Source organism: Cnephaeus nilssonii (assembly GCF_951640355.1).
Source record: "Cnephaeus nilssonii genome assembly, chromosome: 17".
Lineage (NCBI taxonomy): Eukaryota > Metazoa > Chordata > Mammalia > Chiroptera > Vespertilionidae > Cnephaeus > Cnephaeus nilssonii.
In genome coordinates, this window is record NC_137088.1 from 9,242,719 (window position 1) to 9,267,303 (window position 24,585).

The 24,585-nt window shown below is 41.7% G+C and overlaps 1 protein-coding gene across 6 annotated transcripts; it reads left to right on the forward strand.

The window, feature by feature from the left end:
• The first annotated feature begins 1,750 nt into the window (after window positions 1-1,750).
• TCAIM (T cell activation inhibitor, mitochondrial) lies at window positions 1,751-23,607 on the forward strand. 6 transcript variants are annotated; one of them, XM_079795301.1, is made up of 11 exons: window positions 1,751-1,824; window positions 8,553-8,667; window positions 10,760-10,895; window positions 11,478-11,631; window positions 12,737-12,989; window positions 14,396-14,518; window positions 16,311-16,408; window positions 16,681-16,772; window positions 19,046-19,278; window positions 19,817-19,948; window positions 22,069-23,607. In XM_079795301.1, the coding sequence occupies exons 2-11, from the start codon at window positions 8,594-8,596 to the stop codon at window positions 22,307-22,309; spliced, it is 1,536 nt and encodes a 511-aa protein (XP_079651427.1). In that variant the 5' UTR covers window positions 1,751-1,824; window positions 8,553-8,593; the 3' UTR covers window positions 22,310-23,607. The 6 variants fall into 6 exon arrangements, with proteins under 6 accessions (XP_079651427.1, XP_079651424.1, XP_079651425.1 ...); XM_079795298.1 differs by having other exon boundaries at window positions 1,766-1,824; window positions 8,550-8,667; XM_079795299.1 differs by lacking the exon at window positions 1,751-1,824 and adding an exon at window positions 2,177-2,346 and having other exon boundaries at window positions 8,550-8,667.
• Window positions 23,608-24,585: the final 978 nt, after the last annotated feature.

The following is a 24,585-nucleotide window of genomic DNA, read 5'->3' on the forward strand; positions in this document are numbered from 1 at the left end:
AGTACCTGAGTGACTAACTATGTACCTTTTATGGACCATACATTAAGCCACCAATCAGCGCGTGCCGAGTACACTAAGCCCCCATTCCTTCCCATTCCTCCCCTCAAAAGGCCTGTTCACCTCTGCACGTGCTGCTGTTCTCCCCTTGCAAGACAGCCCGGCAGGTCCTTCTCTTCTAATAAAGCCTGTAGTCCTGGTTTTCGGCCTCTGTCTGATCTTTCAATGTGTATTTTAAAAATACATTAGGTATGACTAAAGAAAACTTATTTTGTTGACACTCTTGAAGATGTCCCCATTTCCCCCCACCCTTTGCCCACCTCCAGCCAGCCTCCACCCCACCCCCCTTCTTTCTGGCCTTCCCCACACTTGTCTGTGCCTGTGTGTCATGCATGCATGTTCTTTGGCTAATCCCTTCACCTTCCTTCATCCACCCTTCACCTTCTTTCATCCAACCCTCCTCCCTTCCCTCTCACAGCTGTCAGTCTGTTCCAGTATCCTTCCCTCTGAAGAAAAGTTATTTTAGACAAATATACCAGCGCTTAAATATCCAAACAAGGATTATGCCATATAAACCACCTTAGGAAGTTTAAACTCCTTTTCTGAAGTCATCTTCAGAATTTACCAGTCATTCTCTAAGGTGGTCATCTTCAGTCCTTAATTTCATACTTTAGATTTGCTACTTTAAACCATAATCATTTGGAGAAAAAGTCTGAATAAGGTGAATAATAAAAAAAAGTCGTGACTACAGGGGCTGTGAAAGTATTTCTTAAAGGAGCTCCCAAAATATGGTAATGGCAGCATCCTTGGAATAAGTCTGCAACTTCACAAGACTAAAAAAGGTAAATCCTAGCACTTTGACTTGCCATGGTAAGTGTGGCATGAATACTATTATGGATGAGATATGGGAAGTGAGACGGGAGACGGCACAAGGATGGCCAGTTCTCTAGCAAGCATAAACTGCATGACTGTAACTGTCATTATTTAAATGCAGCCGCTAGGAAATAGGTTTGGATATAACCACCATCAGTTTGAGGTACATTTGCGGACAATGAAGAATGGTAAGCGGGCAATTATAAATTGGTCTTTTCTATAGGAGGGAACTGAAACCCAAAGAAAGGAATTAGAGAAACAGGAGACTGGTTAGGTGCCGACAGCAAAGAATCATTTGAAAAGATGAAGACGGGAGAGTTGATAAATGAAGCTTTTTGGGGAAATGAGATTGGAAAGGATCACAAGTGACCAGATTGTTTCTAATGAGAAATCAAGAGCCCTTAGGGCTGGAACAAATGGAGGCATTTTTCTTTTTTTTGGCCTCAGTCAACAATGCCAAAAGGTAGAAAGGGGAAAAGACGGCTCATTTCATCTGTGACCATTTCTAGGGCTAATCGAAGTCCTAGGAGAGACACACCTAATAGCAAAAACCCAAGTTGATGGTGGAGAGTGCTTAAGGTTTGAAAGATCCTGAAAGGGCCAAAGTCCAAAAGAAAATGCAAACCGGAGAAGAGAAATTTTTAAAAATTAGCCTCAGCTCCGAAAGCCCCGCGGGCGGATCTGCGGAGGCAGCCTCGGCCCTTCTTAGGGCGTCGGAGGTTGGCGGTTGGGGAGGTTGGGGCCTGGGGGGGCGCATGCGCGCGCCCTCTAGCGCTCGCTCCCTCCCGCCCTCCAGCGCGTGCTCAGTCGCTCCCCCGACCCTCGGGGCAGGCCCCGCCACCTGCCGCCCAATCAGTTCCGACTCCCTCCGGCCCCGTCCTTCAGATTTCGGAGTGCTCGCTCGAGCGTCCTAAAGCTTTCGGGGGAGCGCGCGGAGCTCCCGCGGGCCGCACGGTAGGAAGGAGGACGGGCGGGGGGTTCAAAGCGGCGGGGGCGGCGGGGTGGTCACCTGGGCGCTGACGTCAGCGCGGGGCTGGGTACCGCCGAGGTTTCAACCTTCGGCCCGGGCTGCGCGCACGCGCTCCAGGGAAGAAGGCCTGGCACGCTTCAGCCAATGAGAGCGCGGTCTGCGGCCCGTCCCTCGCGGCGTCTCACCTCCTAGGGCCCGCCGCGCCAGGCGCCCGATGGCCGAAGCGAGCAGAGCGCTCCCCGCTGAGGTTTTGGGGGCGGCGGCTCGGAGAGTGCCGCGGGTAGGAGCCTGTCAGAGCTGTGGTCTAGTGGGGCGAGGGCACGCGGGAGCACCGGGCCCTGCGGCGCGCGCTCGTGGGCCGGGCCGGAGCCCCGGTGCGCATGCGCCCGGGCCAAGCCGCGCGCGCGCGCGCCCCCGCACTGCCCACTGGTGCGAGGTGGGAGGTGAAACAGGTCGAAGATGGAACAGGTTGGAGGGAGCCCTCCGGGCGGACACTTGCCGGCACTGTAAGGAGCAGGAGGGGAGGGGCCCCGAGTGTGCCTTTTGGCTGCTCGGGGCAGAAAAAGGGGGGTCGCGGTGGGCAGCGCGCAGTCACCTTAGCTCGACGCGCCAACTTTGGAACTGAGTGCCCGCATCGCATCTGTTTTACCTTGTCTTTTGCAATGAGAAACCAAAGACGATTTATTTAAGACTTCATTATTTTCGACTACACTATTTCTCCAGTCTTTGACTGATCATAGGAAATTGTGAGGATTCAAAGCTCATAGCAAAAGATTTAGAAAAGGAAGCTAAAGACTCTAGATACTTTGCTACAATTGATTCATTTATCTAATAGGACTTACTGCTTTTACTTTGCGTTTTTTTTTTCCCCCCTTCCCTGAGAAACGTTCAACTGAAAAGCAATGAAAAATTGCCCGCTATTATCCCTCCTTGATGGAACAAACTGCTTTTAAAAACCGAGCAAGGTAATTGCCAAAGGAAGTCACAGTTTAACTGAAAGCAGCCTGAGGAAAAATAACTTACTGTCAAATAAAAAGTTTGCCAAATGGACAAAGAACAATCTTAGGATCTCAATTTGGCAAGCGCGTTACTGTTTCTCTCTTTCTCTCTCTCCCTCTCCCTCTCTCCCTTCCTCCCCAAAATCAATAAAAACATACCCTCCAGTGAGGATTAAAAGTAATTTAAGCAAAATGAAACAGGTTTTTTTTTAACTACCCAAATTAAACCTTTCCACAAACTTAGGTATCTTCACCAAATTTGATTTCAAACTGAACAAAATATTTAATGCCTCACTTCACAGCACAGAATTTAGGTTAAAATCAGAAATGTTCATTTTATGAAATAGAAGCTAATATTAGTATTAAGTGAATTATAGCAGACATTTACGTTGTTTTCTAAATGACTTGTGTCCTTCCCCACCTTCCACCCTCCATCCAGAGAGGGTACCATCTCCTTGGAAAAGACCTTCCACAGCCCCCATTCCAAGTGTAGCCCTTGAGAGTTTCCCATAATACTCTGTGCATGGCTGTTATTTCATTTCATTTACTGCATTGCTTTATAATCATCTGCGTGTGCCTGTGTCCACACCCTCCCTCTCCTGGGGCTGTAAGTTGTCGGAGAGGTGGCATTGTCTTAATGTTTTTCTATTCCCAATACTTTGCACAGAACCTGGCACCTAAGGGTTTGGTAAATGCCTGTTGATGAATTGGTCGAATTAAGGTACCCAGAGCACCTTCCAAGTCTGATAAGATAGTGTAACCTCAGTTACTTTGTAGTATGCTTGAGGCTTTTCCCAGTGGGAGGATAGTGGGCCCCATGGAATACATACAGGAACCATCCATGTAATAATTTGTCTGAAGACAAGAACCCTGGGTGCCCTAGGGCCTAGGCTTTCAGACTATTTCTCACTAGCAAATGAGAGCCCCCAGCTTTACTCTGAAGCAGTGTATATTCAGTCTTCCAAGAGTAATTGTATTTTCTGTGTGGCTAATCCTTTAAGGGGGGGGAAAAATCACAGATCTGAGTCTTCTAGTCTTCTTAGCAATTCTATTTCTCATAGTAAATTAAAAAGTTGCCATGGTAGTTATCAGTCAGGTCCCTTATGGTTTTATTTTCCCAGGACCTGTTTATTTCTGGTGGAAGTGATAAAATTGGCTTCTTGGTCTTGCCAAGTTGAGGACTGACCCAAGATCTGTGCCACATGAAAAGACAGGCGGACAGGAAAGGAGAGAGGGAGAGAAACATTTATGTGAATCAAGCCCTCAACCTGGGCATGTGCCCTGATCCAGCAACAGAGCCTGCAACCTTTCAGTGCAGGGACGATGTCCAACCAACTGAGCCACACCAGCCAGGGGCCTAGGGGCCGGTCTTAAATACTAAATGAATAATGCTCATTTTTGCTATATTCATTTTCTTCATTTAATTTATACGCTAAAGCATTTTTTTAACTTAAGAACATGTCACATGTTCTTTGTTAATAAACTAGGAAATAAGAAAAAATTAAAGCACTTAATATCCTACCACTAGCTAACTAGAGATAGCTAGCTGTAGATTGCATAGGTATATCCTTCTAGTCTCTTTGCAAGCTTTGGGCTGTCTTAAGTTAGTCTGGATTTGCTTCTTTGAAGATTTTTTTGTATATTTTGGGTAATGGTCCTTTTTCAGATATGTATGTCTTTTACAAGTATTTTCTCCCAATCTGTGGCTTTTTTCCTCATCCTCTCTACATTGTCATTCAGAGAGCACACATTTTTAATTTTAATGAAGTTCAGTTTATCAGTTCTTTCACCAGTATCATGCTGTCTTGATTCCTTTAGCTTTATAGTAAGTCTTGATGTTGGGTAATGTCAGTCCCCCAACTTTGTTCTTCTTTAGTATTGAGTTGACTATTCTGTGTTGTTTGCCTTTCCATATAAACTTCAGTATGAGTTTGTCAATACCTGTAAAATAAGTTGCTGGGATTTTTATTGGAATTGCATTGAATCTATAGATCAAGTTGGGAAGAACTGACATCTTGACAATATTGACTCCTCCTATCCATGAACAAGGAATATCTTTCCATTTAGTTCTTTTTTTTTTTTTTTTTATGAGAACATTTATTTGGAAAATCACAGAAGTAGAAGAAAGAATTTGTAGAAGAAATGGGCTTAGGAAACAAGTTATAGAGGCAAAGAAGGGGCCTTCCTACACACCTGAGACACGTGCCTGCTCCCTGGAGGAAGAGCACTGGTTCTTTTTTTACTTCTTTCATCGGAGTTTTATTTTCCTCATAAACATCTTGTACATATTTTGTTAGCTTTATAGCTAAGTATTTCATTTTGGTGAGTGCTGATGTAAATGGTAATGTTTGTAACTTGTTTATTACTGGTATTAGGGGCAAAAATTGAATATTGGGGACTAGCTATAGTTATAAGAAATATTAATCATGCTTTGTTAACCGTGTTTGCCTTGTTCTGATTAAAGAAAGGACATTCTAACCTGGCTGGGAGTTGTATGCGAGCCCTCCCACCCCCACCCTGCCCCCAGGACCTGACAGTCAACCTTGGACCTGGGGATCAGGTCCATTCTCATTCAAGAACTGCCTGTTAACAACCTTGGAAAGATTAACAACCTTGTTGCCCAAACAATGGAGTCCCGCCCCAGCCCACCTTGCCTATTTCCCTACTTCCCTCTGTAATCTTTGTCCTATCCAATATACGCAGCTGGCTTATGGGGGTGGCAGGAGAGGTTTTCGTGGATGACCTGCTGTCCTCCCATACTGCCAGCAGTATTGGAATAAACGCTCCTACATGATTCAACTCTGTCTCTGCTTAATTGGCTCAAGAAGTGACAGGCAGTGCAGCCCTTGCTTGTCAGGTTACATATTCTGGCAACTCTGATAGGACACAAGCAGGAGAGTCCTCTTGGGTGAGTACCGGGGATCCTGCTTGCTGCCTGGACTGGGGGTTCCCAGGGCTGAGACCTGGACTCTTATTTTTATTTGCAGCGCTGCCAGGAATTTTCCTGATTTGAGTCCCAGCTGCAGCTTCAGCAGTTCCCATCACACACACACACACACACACACTCTCTCTCTCTCTCTCTCTCTCTCTCTCTCTCTCTCTCTCTCTCTCTCTCTCTGGAGTGAGCCGGGCCAGCTCCTGGTTGCCTCATGGTTCTTGCCTGGTCATTCTATCTGGCTGTGCACTGTAAACTACAAACAGTTGTCTGTCTTTTGTGTGCACTTATAAATATTGTATATTGGGCTGGTTTTATCTGGTGTAACTTTGCCTGTAATCTTGCTTAAATTGTTCAAGGATGGGTGCTGGTGGCTCTATTCCAAAAGTTACTCCATTGGGATGGATCTTGGGGGGGTTGGGCTACTTACACTTACCCACCAGTGAATAAAAGGAAAAGAGTGTTTTACTGCAATACTGCTTGGCCTATGTATGCTCTAGATTCTGGGGAAAGGTGGCCATTAAATGAGTCTCTAAACTATTATACTGTATTACAGTTAGAATTGTTTTATCTGAGGTTGGGGAAATGTTCGAGGCTTTATGTTTTTGCATAATTCTGACTCAAAAGAAAATCAGGAAGGGGATAAATTAATGGTTCAGAGAAAAGATGCGGTGCCTGTAATGCAAAAAGGTAAAGAACAGGAGGAGAAGAGGGAGGAGAGGCTGCTGCCTTGGGGGTCCGTAGTTAGGAGACCTCTACCAAGTGCTCCAGGAGCTGGGAGCTCCCTCCTTAATCTGGACTGCTGGGCGCTGAAGATGAGCTTGAGACATCACCCCCATTCCCTCTACATGAGAGTGAGGCAGGGAACTGAATTTGGAGGAATAGAGCTACTTCCCCATGGGGCAACTCCCTGTCTGCCATAGACCATGGGAGCCACTGAGAATGGGCACCCAGCAGGATACTATTGGGCCCATACTTGATTCTCCACCTCGGATTTGCTCAATTGGAAACATTCCCTCCTACCAGGATGAACCTGCTAAGATCACGGATTTGCTTATTTCCATATTCGCCACTCATAACCCCAACTGGGCCAATATGGAGGCACTCTTAATCTTTTAATTGGGGGTGAGAGGTTAGTGTTTGGGAAAGCAGGGTGTGAAGCTCTTGTCTGGGTTGTGTGGGCCTGTAAATATTGTATATAAGAGTCTGTTGATTATTTTTTGTGTCTTTTGTTGTTTTATTGAATTTGTTTAAAGTTGGGGCATATCCCACTTAGCTGGGGGCCCCCAGCTGTTTGTGGCAGGCTGAACCCCTGGCAGGGATTTCAGGGACTTTCCAGCAGCTAACAAGATGTCTTAATCTTGGGGACCCTCCCAGCTCTCCCTCTCAAGACATCTGCCACCCAAAATGCTTAGCTAGTGAGAGTTCTTGTCTGTCTGTAAAGTAACTTTGGTTATTGATTGTCTTTGCTTGCTTTCTTATCTTCTGGGGACTTCTTTTACTCTTAACCTTTTATAAACACAGGGAATCTCTGCTATTTGGGCTTTGCCCCACCCAGAACTGAAGGTCCTTTGCTCTGCTGGGTTAGTGTGAGATAAGACTAACATTCCCAGTCCATCCTTTTGAGTACTCATTTATTTACTTTGGGGTTTGTTTTTTGTTTCCGTTTTTAAGATCTCTTCTTATATGCAAGATTTCTTGTTGTTACATAGCCTCCTCAGAAAGAAAAATATGAGAAATAAACCTTCTAAACCCCTCTCCTCCTCCGCCCCCCCAGATTTTCTCCTAGGAGGGCCGGAGCTGCAGAAGAGGCCTCAGGCAGGGGCCACTCCCGCTTTGGAGAAAAAAAATAGTGCCCAGCTAGTCTGGCTCAGTGGTTGAGTGCCATCCTGTGAAACAGGAGGTCTCCGTTCGCTTCCCGGTCAGGGCATAATGCCTGGTCTTCGGGCTCAATCCCCAGTTGTGGGCGTGCAGGAGGCAGCCAATCTATGATTCTCTCTCATCATCAATGTTTCTATCTCTCCCTCTCCCTTCCTCTCTGAAATCAATAAAAAAATATTTTTTAAAAAATAGTAAAGTCTTTGGTAACTTAAACTTGGGAGTTCTACTGGGTTAAATAGTAAAAATCATTAAATATCTAGGTATTTTAAGAGAAATGTTGAAAGGAAGTTCTGTAAATGACACAGGCCAGTAAGCCAGCACTAGTGGAATAGGGAAACGGAGAGTTAAACAGCAGTTTGGAGCCATCTGTAAATCCTATCTTCCCTAACCAAGGACACTTAGGAGTAAAGGATTTGCAGTTTTCCTTTCTAGCCAGAGGGTAAATACCTTATGTCAATCTACTCAGGGAGACAAGATAGCAGAAATCCAATTAGTATTGTTTCTTGACATACCCAAGGGCAAAAAAAAAAAAGGTTAAGGGAATAAAAACCTCATTTTGGTATCAGCATAAAGCTGATGAATCTGTTGATCTTCACAAAATGGAAGGCCCAGCATGAGTTCTCCTGATTAATAAATTTAAGTAAATAAATTTAATTAGATAAATGAATCTAAAGTAAGCTAATGCAGAATTTGTTAAGTCCTTTCCTAGTCTGTTAAAAGGAAAAAGTCTTTGCTGTTTTTGCCCAGGAAACAAAAGTTCTATAAATTATTGAAATGGTTATATATTTTGTTATTAATCAGGTACTTGATTATTTTTTAAAAAGCCATCTTAATCATGAGAACTGAAGTTTTGCTAGTCTATGCTTGTGTTTAATACCCTTTTGTCACTTTTTAGCAGTTAATGGATGCCTGGAAGTTGACATACATATATATTCAGAAATGTTATATTGCTTCTCGGCCTTTTGGCTAAGATCAAGCACAGACATGTTTTGCTTCCTGAGACCTGTGAGGAGGTAAGCTTCATGGTCCAATCTATAATTAGTATGAGGGGGCTGTTATTTTTCAAATTCTAATGTTATTTTATATTATGGTGGAGGGCAAGAGCAAAAAAAAGAAAATGAAAATTCATATGAACAGCCAGGTCCTGCAAGAACCCATTCAGAGCAGGAGGTAAAAAGAATACCATCTTCCAGAATAGTTCAGTGTGAAAAGCTTAAGAGGAAAAAAGATAAAGTTTGCCCTTAGCACACTTTTTATCATGTTGCCCTCAATTCTACTGTTGTCTTATGGAAAACCACTCTTGGCATTAAAATTGTGTACTACGGTCATGTGACTGCTATATTTGCTGTTTATGTATGTATACTATAAATCCTAAGTAGAATCATTCCAGCAAGACACAGGATTCCTCCTCTGGGTGACTTTGGTTCAAGGACTCCCCCTTGGCAAGACTGAGCCCTTCTTGGAGCTGTGCTGCAGCCCCAGACTTCCTACTCAACACTCCTTTCCTCCTCCTCCTCCTCCTCCTGCAGGTGTCAGACCTGAATCATGGTCTGAAAGCTCTCCCCATCTTCTCCTTCCTTTCCCAGTAATTATCTTGCACATCTAATCCTGTCTTGACCTCTGCTTTCAGCAGACCCAAACTAACACAGCAAACAACATATACATAAAACATATTTACTGCCTTCAAGAATATAGTGATAGTTGAGGGTGGGTAGGTGGAAGGAAAGAAGAACAAATGAAAATATGTCATTTATACATTATGGTATTATGTTCCAAATAGGTGTGTGTGTGTGTGTGTGTGTGTGTGTGTGTGTGTGTGTGACTGATTATGAGGCTCTGCAATACAATTTTGTGGTGATAATTGGTAGCAGGAAAACGGAAGAATGGATGATTTCAAAGGGTATTATGAAAGTGAGAAGAAACAAGACTAACTTAAAATGGGGTGTTATGGTAAGCTAGTTTGGGCAGAATTGAATCTGAGGTTTTGTGGTTTGGCAACACTGAGAAATAATCCTGGATTGAACTAACTGCTGCCTTACCTTCTGTTTCCAGGCTGAGTTTAGAAGGACAATAATGACCTCTACTCCTTTTTTTAGACTTGTAAAACTTGAGTGGCTGGCAGGAGAGCTAAGAGTCTGTCAGACATTTGGAAATAAGAGCCAACATTCAGATGGAAAATGGAGTTGTCACTCACATTTACTTATGCTGCCTCGTAGCGAGGACTTTCACACCTACCTCACTATTTCCTTCACTGTTCAAACTTCCATTATATCCCTAATACGCAGCCTATATATTGAATTTATAAAAGGTTAGACTACATGAAAAAAACACAAACGGTAATCTGAAAATATGTTGGTGGTCTCCAAACTGTTAAAAATAATCTGCAGAAATGACTCTATAATCCTACCATTTTAAAACTAGAAAACTTTTCAAAAGACTCAATATATATAATGTATGAGACAAAAATGTGCCCAATATTTAGAGACTTCTTTATATAAATGGAAAAGGTAAATTACAACATGCAAAAATGTTGTCAGAGAAGTACTTCCCCAAAATTGCAAATAATTTCATTTAGAGTTAAAACTGTACATTAAAAAAACACTCTCAAAATAATATTAGCACTCTAGCAATGAGGAAATGAATGAAGAGATGTCTGAATCTTCTTTTTAAGCATTATAATTCTCAGAATATTTTTCAGTATAAAAAGATGACATTTGATACAAAAAATCATCATTTGCAATGAAGCCAGTTAACATTTCCAAGTGGCTTTTTTGAGAGGAAGTTGTATCATTAGTATTTAATATTATTTTTCATATTGTATCAGTAGAACTTATGTCATGTGGTTTTATAAATTATACTAGAGGCCTGGTGCACAAAACTTGTGCACGGGGGGGGGGAATTATATGATACTCACTGCTTGTTAAAACTTGCTAGATTTCTGAAAACCACAAAATTTTGTATTTTGGTTTCTTGTCCTATGGCATTTTCCATACATATTAATTTTTTTCATACATAGTAATTTTAATGTTGCCATTACTTTATACACTGGGGATTTGTGTGGACATCAGGGCCTCAACAAATAATAAATTCACATCTTGTTAAAAGGTTATGTCTGGGGAAGGTGTCTCCACGCTGGTTTTTCTGCTCAAGAGCATTCTCGGGGGCTGAAGCAGTCAATGCCTTGAGGCCGTTCTATTTTGCGGTGCATCCAGATTTCTTTGGACAGCACCCCAGAGAAAGGGTAAATGTTTATTATTTTTTAAATCTTAATCTATGTTCCTGTTTAGTTTATTTGCCGTAGTTACAGGATAATACAGAGTTCTCTGCCTTCATATTGTTCTGTCTTTGAACATATAATCAATGCTTTGAACTAATTTGAAATATAGATACTGCGATTGGAAAATATGTTGTTTTTTATGAAATCTGACATTTTTTATGCAGGCAATAAAGCTAGCATATAGACTCTTTAGAGTATTAGTAATGGTGTTTTATGTGCCCTTTTTTGTGTGTTGTTTTTTGTGGGATTTTTTTTGTAATTAGTAAATTGAATCAACAGAAAAATTTTACTTAGAAAAGACCTATTGATTATTGGGATGTAATTAAATAATTTAATAATTTGAAGTTTTAAAATCTAACATGTATGGAAAATTAAGCCTATTAGTAGATAAATGTTTTCCCTCCTCTACCAATGTGATGAAATGCCAACATTTTTTAATAATGCAGTATTTAATACCCTCAAATGTGTTTAAAAAAGGTGATGATATAATTTCTGTTATTTCCTTTTTCTAATTTGTGTGTAAATGCCACTTAATATTTTTCCCAGGAAGTCAATGAAAATTCTCTTCAGAGATTAAGTGTCTATTTAGAAAACCTTCAAAAACCAGGCTCCAAGTCTTTGAAACCAACTCAGCTCACCTTTTATGTAAGAGAAACAGACCAGAATTCCTCTGATGGCCAGGAACCCTTTAGTACTTTAGGTACGTTTTCTTATTTCTAGTTGGTCTTTTTGCAAGCTTCATGTTAAATAGGTTCACTCAGTCTGGCATTGCCAGAATACCTTTGGATTGAGTCTTTGTTCATATTTGAAAGGAGAGATAATAATGGCACAGTTGGTGGGAGTGTTGGTTGGAAAGTTATGTAGTTTAAGAACCACCCAATAAAGGGGCTAAAAAAACAAACAGTGGATTTTCTGTTGATGACTTAACAAGTTAGATTACAAACCTTAGCCCAATGACTAACCAGTATCAAAATGAGATTGTCAAGCATAATTAAGCAGTTAGAAATTTTAAATCACTTCTGAAAATACTTAGTTACTAGCTAGTTGGGCAACTATGAGGACAGGACAGTCTCTTTCAATCACAGAGAAAATTCTAGATGAGTTTCTGTCACCACTGAGACTAGATTGTCTGGCTCCTCTTCTGACCCACTGTCACAGGGCAGCCCCCCCATAACTCCCCCGTCATCTTCGAAACCACCTTTGGTGGACACTTGCTCATAGGAGAGCTTTACCATCTCTTAGACTGTAGAGACCAAATTTATGGGCAGCATTGAAAATATTCTGAGCCCTAGCCAGTTTGGCTCAGTGGATAGAGGGTTGGTCTGCTGACTGAAGAGTCGCGGGTTTGATACCTCAGTTGCAGGCTTAATTCCCGGCTCTGGTCAGGGCCCATGTGGGAGGAAACCAATCCATGTGTCTCTCTCACATCAATGTTTCTCTCTGTGTGTGTCTCTCCTCCTCCCTTCCACTCTCTCTAAAAATCAGTGGGAAAATATCTCTGGTGAGGATTAACCAAAAAATAAAAAATATTCTGAGTCCCCTTCTTGGGCTGGGTGGGTTTGGTCACTGGTGCCAAACTAGAAAAGGAACTGACAATTAGAGGAATTCTTGACGGTAGACAGTATTGGTATAGATTTGGAGAAAGGCAGCAATGTGCCATTGAGAGATGATTTGCCAATAGGGTGAATTTTAATCGGTAATGGGCTCTTTTAAAAGATTTTTATTTTATAAATTCTGTATGACAAAATTTTAAATGAAGCAAATAATCACCTGTCTTTACTGTTTGGGGGAATTATATTCTCTAGGATTTCGAGCAGTCAAATTTACTTTGCACACCAGAGATCTGCTAAGCACAGTATTATATATTCTCAACTCCTGCAGTTTATCAGTTGAACATGTCCAAAGCTTGAACAGCAATGTGCGTCCCCAGCCTCCCAAAGAGGCGAAGAGGATGTCTGACAGGCCCATCAAATGGGACAAGTCTTACTACTCCTTTACTGGGTTCAAAGACCCAGATGAAGACCTCGAGCACGTCTCGAAAATGGAAACAACCCTAACGTACGTAAAAGTTTCTATTTAACTAAACCTTTTTGTAATTTGCCTTTAAAATTAAAGTCTAATTTTCTAGGAAAAGAAATCCTATCAGTACAGTTAACTCAATAACCATTATGAAAAAAATATTTCATGTTTCTTAGTTGCCAGAATACTTCCAACTGTATTAAATTTTTTTATCTTTTCATCCCAGACACATACAGGAAATTATTTAAGTTTTTAAAATTCTCTTCAAGTTACCCCTTATCTGAAGAAAGGATATATCTAAATCTTTTTTTTTTTAATATGCTTCGTGTGTTCTGCATTTTCAGTTTCTCTGGAGAGATCAATAGTAAGTCCTTTAATGTAATGACCCATACATAATAAGAATACTTGGAGACAATGTTTAAAAATGTCATGAGGACTGGCTAGTGTGGCTCAGTGGTTGAATGTCAACCTGTGAACCAGGAGGTCACAGTTTGATTCTCGGTCAGGGCACCTGCCTGGATTGCAGGCTCAGTCCCCAGTAGGGGACATGCAGGAGGCAGCCACACAATGAATCATCATGGATTTCTCCCTCCCCCTCCCCCTCCCCCTCCCCCTCCCCCTCTCCCTCTCCCTCTCCCTCTCCCTCTCTCTCTCCCTCTCCCTTTCCTTCTCCCTCTCCCTTCCTCTTTGAAATCAATAAAAATATTTTTTAAGCCCTGGCTGGTTTGCTCAGTGGCTCATGCAGGAGGCAACCAGTTGATGTGTATCACACCGATGTTTCTCTCTGTCTTTCCCTCTCTCTTCTAATCTCTAAAAATCCATGGAAAAATATCCTTGGGTGAGGATTTAAAAAAATAATATTGTTTAAAATAAATAAAATAAATTTCATTCACCTGATCAGAATTTGTTCTTGAAGAGCATGTTAAGATATTTCTAATATTTCAGGGCATAACAAGAGAAAATATAACAACAATATTATTTAGTATAGACTTTTAATTTTGAAAATAATTTTGTTTTTATTGAGAAGTACAGGCTGAAATAGTTTCTTACTGTTGTGAAATAAAACACACAAAAAAATTGAAAATCAGTTGGGTTTTATCAAACACAAAATAGAAGAGCTATCGGGTCATAAAGCTCCATTTAATCTATCTTCCTATTATATCTAGTAATTAGATTCCGATCTACATTTTTGGACATACTGTGTAATGTTTAATGTTCCGGCGCTCCTTTCCAGTCCCATTGCTTCCCGCCCACCAAGTGCCCTGGTGAAGTCTCATCTCAACTACTGCAGTCTACACTCACCTCCCCTCCTTTATTTTTTTATAATTTGGTCAAGGTTTAATTGGAGTTTTTAACATTGGCACTACTATAAAGCAATGCATATGTGTTTTAATAATAGGCATGTTTGTGTTGTAGTTAAAATGTGTATGTCTTTTTCTTTCTAGATCCTGGTTAGATAACAATGGGAAACGTGCTATTAAAAAGCTGGAGAATAGTTTGCCACTTAGAAAAGAACTAGATCGTTTAAAAGATGAACTGTCTCATCAGTTGCAGCTCTCAGATATCAGGTAATAGAGAGAACTAATCTGGAGATTGGAATAAACATGGATTCCCAATTGGTGAAGTTTTCCAGCAGTGAAATATTTGCATCTTTTACTTTAATTATTTGGATAACTAAATATTCTTCAATTATCTTTTTATGAAAGTAATCAAATGTTCATTTGCTTAAGAAAACTATCATTTCTTGTTTAAAATAATGAAATAAGGCCCTAACCAAGTAGCTCAGTTGTTTGGAGCATCATCCTGTACACCAAATGGTGGCAGGTTCGATTCCGGGTCAGGGCACATACTTGGTTGTGTGTTGCAGGAGGCAAACGATGGATGTTCCTCTCTCTAAATCATTCATACATAGTGAAATAAGGTTTACATAGTGATATATTTGTAGCTAGTTGAACTTTTTTACATAGTGAGTTTATAAGAAAAATATCCTTTTCATATACACATAATATATAAAAAATAATCATTCCTTCATATAAGGTTGGTATTCGAGTTTAAAAAGAGGAAAAGAGAAAATGGGTGTTGTCTTGGTTCTATGTACATGAAAATAACTTTTTCTAGTATAAGCTTTAAAAGATCTGTCAAAGCAGACTGGCATTAGTAAAAAAGGAAATAAGCTTGATTTTACAGTATTATGGAGAAATCCCTCAGCTTTAATTCTTACTATCGTAAATGTCAATAGGTGTAACCCATATAAACAAAGGCTCTCTGGGGCCCTCAGTGTTTGAGAATGCAACAGGGTTCAGGTGGCATGGACATGACTGCTTTCAACAAATGGAAACATTGTGACTAATGACATTGTGACTGATACTAAACAGCCTATAAAAGACTATCCTATATAATAAAAGGGTAATATGCAAACTGACCCTAACGGCCAAACGACCAGGAATGACCTGTCGCTATGACGCACACTGAACACTAGGGGGCAGACACTCAATGCAGGAGCTGCCCCCTGGTGGTCAGTGCACTCCCATAGGGGGAGCTCCGCTCAGCCAGAAGCCAGGCTGATGGCTGCGAGCACAACGGCGGTGGTGGGAGGGCTCACAGGCTACCAGAGGGATGTCTGACTGACAGCTTAGGCCTGGTCCCCCAAGGAGTGGGCCTAAGCCAGAAGGTGGACATCCCCTGAGGGGTCCTGGACTGCGAGAGGGTGCAGGCCAGGCTGAGGGAGCCCCCCGCCCCCCCCCCCCCCAGTTCACTAATTTTCTTGCGCCGGGCCTCTAGTTTATTAATAAAGAACAGCATTTAGTAGCTTGATCACAGTTAATTCTTTAAAATTGTATCTCAGTTTTTCAATTGTGGATTAAAGGGAACAGTTTTTAAGCCAATTTCATTTTATCAGAAATGGCATTCATCAGAATCAGTGTTCAGATAGATGAGGAAGAACCTAAGGTTTCCCATAGCTTTTCATATATTCTCCTTTGACTTAGACTGCCAGGCAGTAGGAAAGGTCCGCACTCTGCATGTGTGAAAGAGAAAGCTTAGAAAGGCCAGAAGCAGCTTGTTCAGGGTCACAGAGGTAGTAAATCCCAGAATTAGAATTCAGAGGTGGGTTATTTCATCCTCTAATTTCAAAATAGAAATAGCATAACATAGTGTCTTTGCTAGTTTTAAATCTTTGGATACCTGAACATTAGTAGTAATGTTTTTACCCTCTGGTCAACAATTCATTTTCCATTTGGTTGCTTCTTGAAAAATGAGCTAGTTTAGAAACATGTCGGGTGCGTACTTGAGCATTGGGGTGAATGCATGCTCCTCCCCCAGGGGCCAGTGTTAATGTGCCTGTGCTCTCTGTTGGACCAGGTGGCAGCGGAGCTGGGGCCTCGCCCATCGCTGCAGCCAGCTGCATAGCTTAGGCCGCTTAGCGCAGCAGAACTTGGAAACACTTAAAAATGCAAAAGGTAAGTAATTTACATGTTCTTTTAAAATACTACTTACTGCTCTCCACATCTGTAAAGTGTACAAGAAAAGAGTTAAAAGTCTTTGCAGATGTGATTTTATCATAGCTGAATTTTCAAATCTGTTCTTTTGAGTAAATCAGAGACATAAAATTAGCCTTTACACTTCTGCATTTAATCCTGAATTTATACACTAAATGTAAGTAATTATTTGCACAGTGCTGAAAGGATGAAGCATCTCTGTACAGTGACCAGAGGGTTTGTTTTGTCATCAGGATGTACAGTAATATTTACAGACCGTTCCGGGATCAGTGCAGTGGGCCACGTGATGCTGGGAACAATGGATGTCCATCATCACTGGACGAAGGTAAGAAAAAGCTGAAATGCAAAAAAATCTCTGATTTGTCATCAACATAATTTTGTTTCAAACTATGCTATTATGTCAATAAACTTTAAAAACTTTAATTGTAGCTACAGCTCTTTTCAGATCAGATGTTTAACGTCATGTAGTTTAAAATATTTAGAAGACTGATTTTTAATTCAGATTTTATTTGAAAATTGTAGTCTTTTCTGAAGTATTGCCTAAAGGCTTGTATTCTGTTGTTTTAACTTTAACAGATTTACTGGCATAATTGACATAAAACAAACTGTGTATTTAGTGTGTATAATCTGATAATTGATATACGTGAATACCCGTGAAACCATTACCACATTCAAGATAGTGAACATAGTTGCCACCCACAAAAGTATGTCCCTTTGTCAACCCTCTCCTCCATCCCAGCACCCCCTCCCAGCCAGTCACTGGTATAGATTAGCTTATATTTCTAGAGTTTTATAAATTGGAATCACAGAGTACATACTTTTGGGTGTGGGAGGGGTATCTGATTTCTTTCACTTAACTATTTTGAGATTCATCCATGTTGTTGTATGTATCAAGGAAATTATTCCTTTTTATTGCCATTATTCCTATTTCATCCTATGGGTATACCACAGCTCTTTTATTGACAGACATTGTGTTACCAGTTTTTGGCAATTAGAAATGAAGCTTCTATAAACATTATCTACAAATGTTTTTATGGACACATATTTCCTTTTCTCTTCGTAAAATACCTAAAAGTGGATAGCTGAATATGTTAGGGCATTTATTTTAAGACTTGCTGTTGTTTTCTAATAAGTGTGCAGTACTAGCTTGTAGTAGGTTTAATTTGCATTTCGCATCTTTTTCATGTGTTTATTTGCTATCCACATATCTTCATTGGTGACATATTGGTTCAAGTGAATATTTGGTAGAAAGTATTTGCAAACCACATATCTAACAGTCTTTATGTCTAAATATATAAAGAACTCTCAAACCTAACAGTAAAAAATACAAATAATCCAACTAGATAATGGGCAAAAGACATGAACAGACATGTCACAAGCACATATACAGATGACAAATAACCATATACAAAGATGTTCCACATGACTAGCCCTAGCAAAACTCAAATTAAAACTACAATGAGATATCACTACATACCTATCAGAATGGATATCCAGGTTGTTTATGTCAAAGAACTCAAGCCAGTGCTGATGCTGGATGAGTACTGCTCTCTTCTCGATGTGAAAAATAATGGCACCATCAAGTGCTGGCGAAGATGCAGATCACTCATTCTTTGCTGTAAAATGGTGCAGGCCTGGAGAAGAGTAGGGAAGTTCCTTATAGCGTTCAGCATGTGGTCCAGCAGTGGCACTCTTGGGCATTTATGCTAGAGAAAGGAAAAAATATGTTCCCATAGAAATATGTACACAAATGTTCATAGAAGCCCAAAACTAGAAAAACCCTAATGCCCTTCAGTGTCTGAGTGGTTAAAGGGTGGCTCATCCGTGCAACAGAGCACCACTCAGCAAGGAGGAATGAGCTGCCCATGCCTGCAGCAGCGTGGTGGGTCTCAAGGGCGTTGTGCTGCTGAGGAAAGTCCACCTCAGAAGATTGCATACTGTATGATTCCACTTCTGTAACATTCCTAAAGTAATAAGGTTACAGAAAGAACAGGTTAGTGGTCACCAAGTTTGAGGAGGGGAGCAGAGGGTCTGGCTGTGAAAGTGGAGCGCAGCGGGTCCTTGTGCAGGACTCTTGGCCATGGTTGTGTCACATGAATCTACACATGTGATCAAATCGCACACAGCGATCGAGAGTAAAACTGATGAAATCTCATCAGGTTGGTGGATTGGGTGAATCTCAGTATCCTGGTTGTGACATACACTCTCACTCTCCAAGATGTCACCATTGGAAACAGGGTGAATGATCTATGAATCACAATTACCTAACTCCTTAATGTAGCACTACTGACCTGGCCCCGCCCATCTCTTCAGCCTCTGCTCCTGCACCCTGGCTGTGGGTCCTGGCCAAGAGGGACAAATTCTTGTAATCCGTTCACTCCAGGGGCCCAGTGTAGTGTTTAAGTACATGGGAGGGTAGTGTTGATTGCATTTAATTTAATGTAGGTGAATTAAAGTAAATTCTGTTAGACTTGACATACTTTATTTCTAAAACCCTTCTTTACCATTTAATCATTCTAAACTAAGTCGAGATTCTTACCTAAATATCTCACTATTAGTACTTAGGACTATTTCTTTCCTTTTTTAAAAATCCTGTAGCTTTTTGAAAGGTTACCAAGTTACTTTGACCTTCAGAGGAGGCTAATGCTCCTAGAAGACCAAATAAGCCACCTTCTGGGGGACATCCAGGTGGTTTATATTGAAGAGCTCCAGCCAGTGCTGACGCTGGACGAGTATTACTCTCTTCTCGATGTGTTCTATAAGAGGCTGTTGAAAAACAGAGTTCCTTTCCACCCGCAAAGTCTGCGTGGCTTACAGATGATCCTCAACAGGTAAACACGTAAAGCAAGAACGACCCTTCTTTATTCGCACAGATTTTGTATCTCAGTGTGTGGTTCTGCATCTGCTAGCAACACTCTTTACACACGAAAAAGCCAGCGTGAGAGAACTGAAGGGTTGAACTCTGCACGCTCTGTAACCAGCGCCACGGACAGGGTGCAGTCAGTCCTACGGAAAACTTGCAGGATTGAACTAATGTTAAGTCAGTAGCCAACATTTCTCGTGCATATACTACATACACTGTTTTCCATGCACTGTGCTTGGAGCTTAAAGGCATTAGCTCTTCACCATGAAATGGTTACTATCCCCATTTTACAGATGGAGAAGGTCCCAGGGCCAGAAAGTGTGTGGTCATCCTGATAGTGAGCCTCTTGGGACACAGCAGAACTTGAAGTCAATTGGGATATACTTTCAGGGTGGATTTCCTTGATGAATTCCTTTTCTGTTAATCAGACTCGTAAAATGTTTTCTTCGGGGTGGAGTGGGGGATGGAGGGGATTGATGGTTTTGCTTTCATGTGTGTCATTACAGTGACAGATACGCTCCAAGTTTGCATGAACTCGGGCATTTTAACATCCCCACGCTCTGCGACCCAGTCAACCTGCAGTGGTTCATTCTCACCAGAGCCCAGCAGGCGAGAGAGAACATGAAGAGGAAAGACGAGTGAGTACTACCAGCCCCTGTTAGGTCTTATCGCTCACTCTAACCTAAAAATTCAGGTATTCAGAACGCACAAGCGAGGGACATTCACACTGTGCTTAACTTAGGAGTTGACTGATTGGAGGATGTTCCATATTTATTTCTTCCTGTCTTGTTCTGCCATGGATTGGCTGTGCCTGTTTTCTAATAACCTAGATTACATTACCATCACGATAGAAATGTACAACAATAAAAGAATGGTTAAGTAATCTCTATACTTGCATAACAGTAGAAACAACCATTTAAAAGAATGTTCATTTATTCAACTAATGTTTGTTGAGAACCTTGGTGCCCAGAGGGCACTGTGAAAGTCCCTAGCAGGGTATGGTGAAAATAGACAGATACACCTGTGGCATCACATTCAGATGTCAGTGGCAGAAAGGTTAAACTTCATGTTAAAAAAAAAAAATAGACACAATTTTTGTCAGAGAGAAGGGTCATTCCCCTGGGAAATATTGAGCCCATTTCTTAGTGTTAGAAGAAAAGAGAGAGAACGCCCCACCAGCCACACGCACCATGTCACGGTGCTTCCCTGTTGGTGCTGTGCCTCCCTTTTTCCTCCTTTTTTCTTTAGGTAGGAGTATAACCAAGCAGAAATTACAAGGAGAGGCAAAAAAACAATTTTTTAAAATAATTTTAAGTTAATTTGCTACAGACAGTAGAACCACCAGCACAGCCCTAGAGAAACCTCAGCTAGGGCTGCCCTCTCGGGCTTGATGCCCCTCCAAGACTGTACCCTCAAGACTGATGGGCCCTCCTGATCACCACGGTGTGGCTCCAGGATCAGGGCGACCCTGGCGTGGGACCAGAGGCTTCTCGTGGGAGCCGTGGGAATGCAGGGCCTGCCTAAATGTGTGCAGGGGTGTTGTTGAAACTCACAGCACCTCGGCCATACTGCACGGCTTTTCACTTCCAAGCCAGACTGTTCGAATGTCTTTTTTAGAGCAAGTGAGAAAAGCCCTTTACAGAAGAAGTTTGTCATCCCCTGCTATCGATGGTACCTGAGAGTTCCTCCTTCTGATCCTGTGCCGAGTAGGAATCCTCAACCCTAACCCGCCCACTTCTTGCCTCTCTAAGCAGCCTGGTCTAGGAGGAGGAACCTCACAGAGAAAACAAACAGCACGTGGGAAGGGACCCTGGATGTTGTTGCAGAAAGGGATTCAGTCAGGACAGACCACCAACTACAGCAGCCACTTTTGTTTCCAAGACTCTCCTAGTTTATCGGTGCTTTACCTACTTGCTCTTCCCTTTGTGCAGTTGAAGCTTGGGTAGAAGAGGATATTTCATGTTTGGAACTAGCACAATACTTTACTTAGATAGTTCAGGAGCCCTGACCACAGCCGTGTGGCTCTCCTCATCTTCTCCCGTGGGCTTCCCAAGTGATGTTCACCCGGAAGCCGTGACCATTTGGGGATTGATCGCTTACTACATCTGGTCCATAAACCCTTGCCACCTGTGGGAGGAAGGATTGAAGACATTGAGCTCTTTCTGCCCTGAGCTGTTTACTTTCTAGATCTTAACTCAAGCCCTTGAAGTAAGACACATTGTGGCTTCAGGCAAAGGGGAGGGAGTGCTGGCCTAGAAGAGTGAGAGTGAAGAGGGCATGGCCTCAGGTGCCTGCCATTGTTGTGAGCTTGCTTTTTTTTTTAATTCTTTATTGTTGAAACTATTACATACATCCCCTTTTTTCCCCCTTTGACCCCCTCACCGCCCTGAGTCTGCTTTTTATTTGGAAATCTTTAGAAATCATTGCTTACCACCCAAGGGTCAAACCCAAGGTGTCCACACGCTCAGCTTTCTGCTTCCTTCAGTTGCTACTAGTTCTGGGTGAAGCAGGATAAGAGCTTTCTAAGGTGTGTATTACTTTTACCCCATTCCTGCTACAAAGATTTAAGAGATACTTGTGGAAATAACAGGTATTGCATGACAGCCACTGGTGTATATTCTAAGCATACAATTTGTCTTTGGTGGATACCATTTTCAGTGTTGTGAATAGAAAGGTATAGCCCCCTATCCAAAAATATATTTATATTTTATGTTCTTTTATTTGCTTGTGGCAATATTTTTTATTTTTGATATAACAGGTTAAAGATTATTGAAGATGAATTGATACAGGCTTCAACAAAGAAATTTTCCCTGGAAAAGTTCTATAAGGAGCCCAGCGTTTCTAGTAAGCAGATGGTGGATTGCTGTAAGAGACTTCTGGGGCAGTCGCTGCCTTACCTACAAGGGATGCACCTCTGCGTTTCACATTTTTACTCCGTTATGCAAGACGGAGACCTCTGTATTCCTTGGAATTGGAAAAATGGAGACACTATCAAGTGACACAAATCTGTATTATTTTTTAAAGAACTAAGAAAGAAGCTGTTAAATTAAACTTATTTAAGTCCACAATTTGCTATAACAGTATTATTTACCTACTACAAGAACAAAGTTTCTGATTGCTGCTTTGAACGTAGACTTATTTTTTAAAATTAATTTCTGCTGGGAAACTTGTATGTAAAAAGGTTTTCACTCCCCATCTTATGGTGTTTCTTATCTGATTGGCAAGACTAGGTAAAAAGCTGTTGGGATGAATGAACATATTTGTGGTATGTAAGTGTTAAAGATACATATTTTTATATGAGTGAATGAGGGTAAATATGTAACCCAATTCAACATGCATCTTCACAGTCACATCCCATGTATCAGTACACACATGTATTTTGCAACCAGTATGGACAGTTGATGTCCAAAACACAAGATTGATGGGTAGCAAAAGCTAGATAATGAAACTTTGCCAAACAGAAAGAATGGAAGGGGGAAAGCCATTGAATGAATATATGGTATTGAACATCTTCAGTGACAGAGAATTTAGTTTTAAACCTGTAAGTTTTCCTTCCCATTGAAATAGTGTAATTGTAGCATGAAACCAACAGACTGAATTTTTCTGAATCATTTAATGAGGTGACTCATTTGTGGCCGTGGAAAACACTACCCAGAAAAATTCTTGTTTTCTAAAGATTCCCAGCAAGTAGGGTCAAGGGTTACATGGTCCCAGTCCGGCAGGATTCTGTCACCCCTTGTTGTTCCCACCAGTGTTCGGAGCCACCCCTGGTCCCCAGCTGTGTGGACGTCCCCGTGGTGACAACCAGCCCTGCCCCAAGGGGCATGGTGTGGCCACTCTAGACACAGGGCTTCTCTCTCTGCAGCTACTTCTCTCTTAGGGTATTTTTAACCAGTTCCAAAGCCTCTTTATTGTTTCTCAAGAGGACAAAGTGAATCCTATTTGGGACACCATTTTTGTGGCTCTTACTGCAGAAGAAATGAGAGGAATTTTTTTTGCACAGTGCATTACAAGGAAAAGGTGTCTAAAACCATTCTTGAAGTATGTTTTAAAATAATCTAAAACACTGGTTATTTAAACTTAAAATTCAAATGTGTATTCAAAAGAAATACTGTTTTGTAATTATTCCAGGGTGTGTGTGTCATCCCTTTTAACCTGTGCCTAAGAGCTGTACTTACATTTTTTTTCTAATGTAACAAATGTTTCCAAAGCCAAATGATGGGAGGTTACGTAAGAAAATTTATTGGAAAAATGGGTTTGGATTATACCTTTTGTAAAACCAGTAATATGTTTTGAATTGGACTTTGTCTTGAAATTAATTGTTACATAATAAATGTATATTAATCAGACCATTGTTTTCTTTTTCTTATTCGGTTATTAATAGTTTTATAACTATTTCAACATAATAGGAAAGTAGAAGAAATTGATGGCCTGTGCATGCCTGTTTGATTTCCTCCCAGTGTAATGAAGAGAAAATTCTGTCCCAGCTCTGAGGACTGGCGCAGGATCAGACCCTCTCACTGCAGAGCCTCAGGTCAGAAAGGATCCGGGGAGACTTGAGCTCCACCCCACCCTTCAGAGGGCTCTGACCCATGAACCGATTCCTAGAGTGAGCGAGATGGTACGCTTTCCCAGTAGATGGCGCTAGAGGGGAGTTGCTCTGTTGGTCAGAAGCATGGGGTGATAGGTAGCCTCGGTGGAAACCTGCCCCAGCTGTGGGCTCAGAATGCATGCCCTCGACCCACTGCGAGCTTGGGTCTTCTGTTCACACTGACACCCTCACCTCTGCTGGTGCATCAGCTGGCTTGCCTGTACCTGGCTGGTGCCCCAGAGGGTTGCCTCCTGCTTACCCAGTGACGAGATCCAGGACCTGGGCAACCCAGTCAACTTCACTGCCATCCAGGGGCCACAGCCACACCTTTTCCAATGAGAACTGGAGAGGGGACCCCCTTCCAAGCCTTTTCTTCCTTGGGGGTTTCCCCCAGCCCTAGAGTACCATGTAGTTTTATTACATCTTATAGTCACTGACCTCCTAAAATCCTTGGAATTTCCTAGGTAATGGGAGCCTAAAAGGTATCTTCTGTCATGTTAGTGAGGTGACTTTTGGGACCCCCCTCCTAAGAATGGGGGCTGGTTGACAGAGGACCCAACCATGTGATTAGAGGGTTGGAACTCCCAGTCCCATCCCAGACCCCGGGGGACCAGAGAGGGGCAGGAGGTTGAAACAATCGCCAATGGTCAATGATCTCATGAACCCCCGTAAGAACCCAAAACA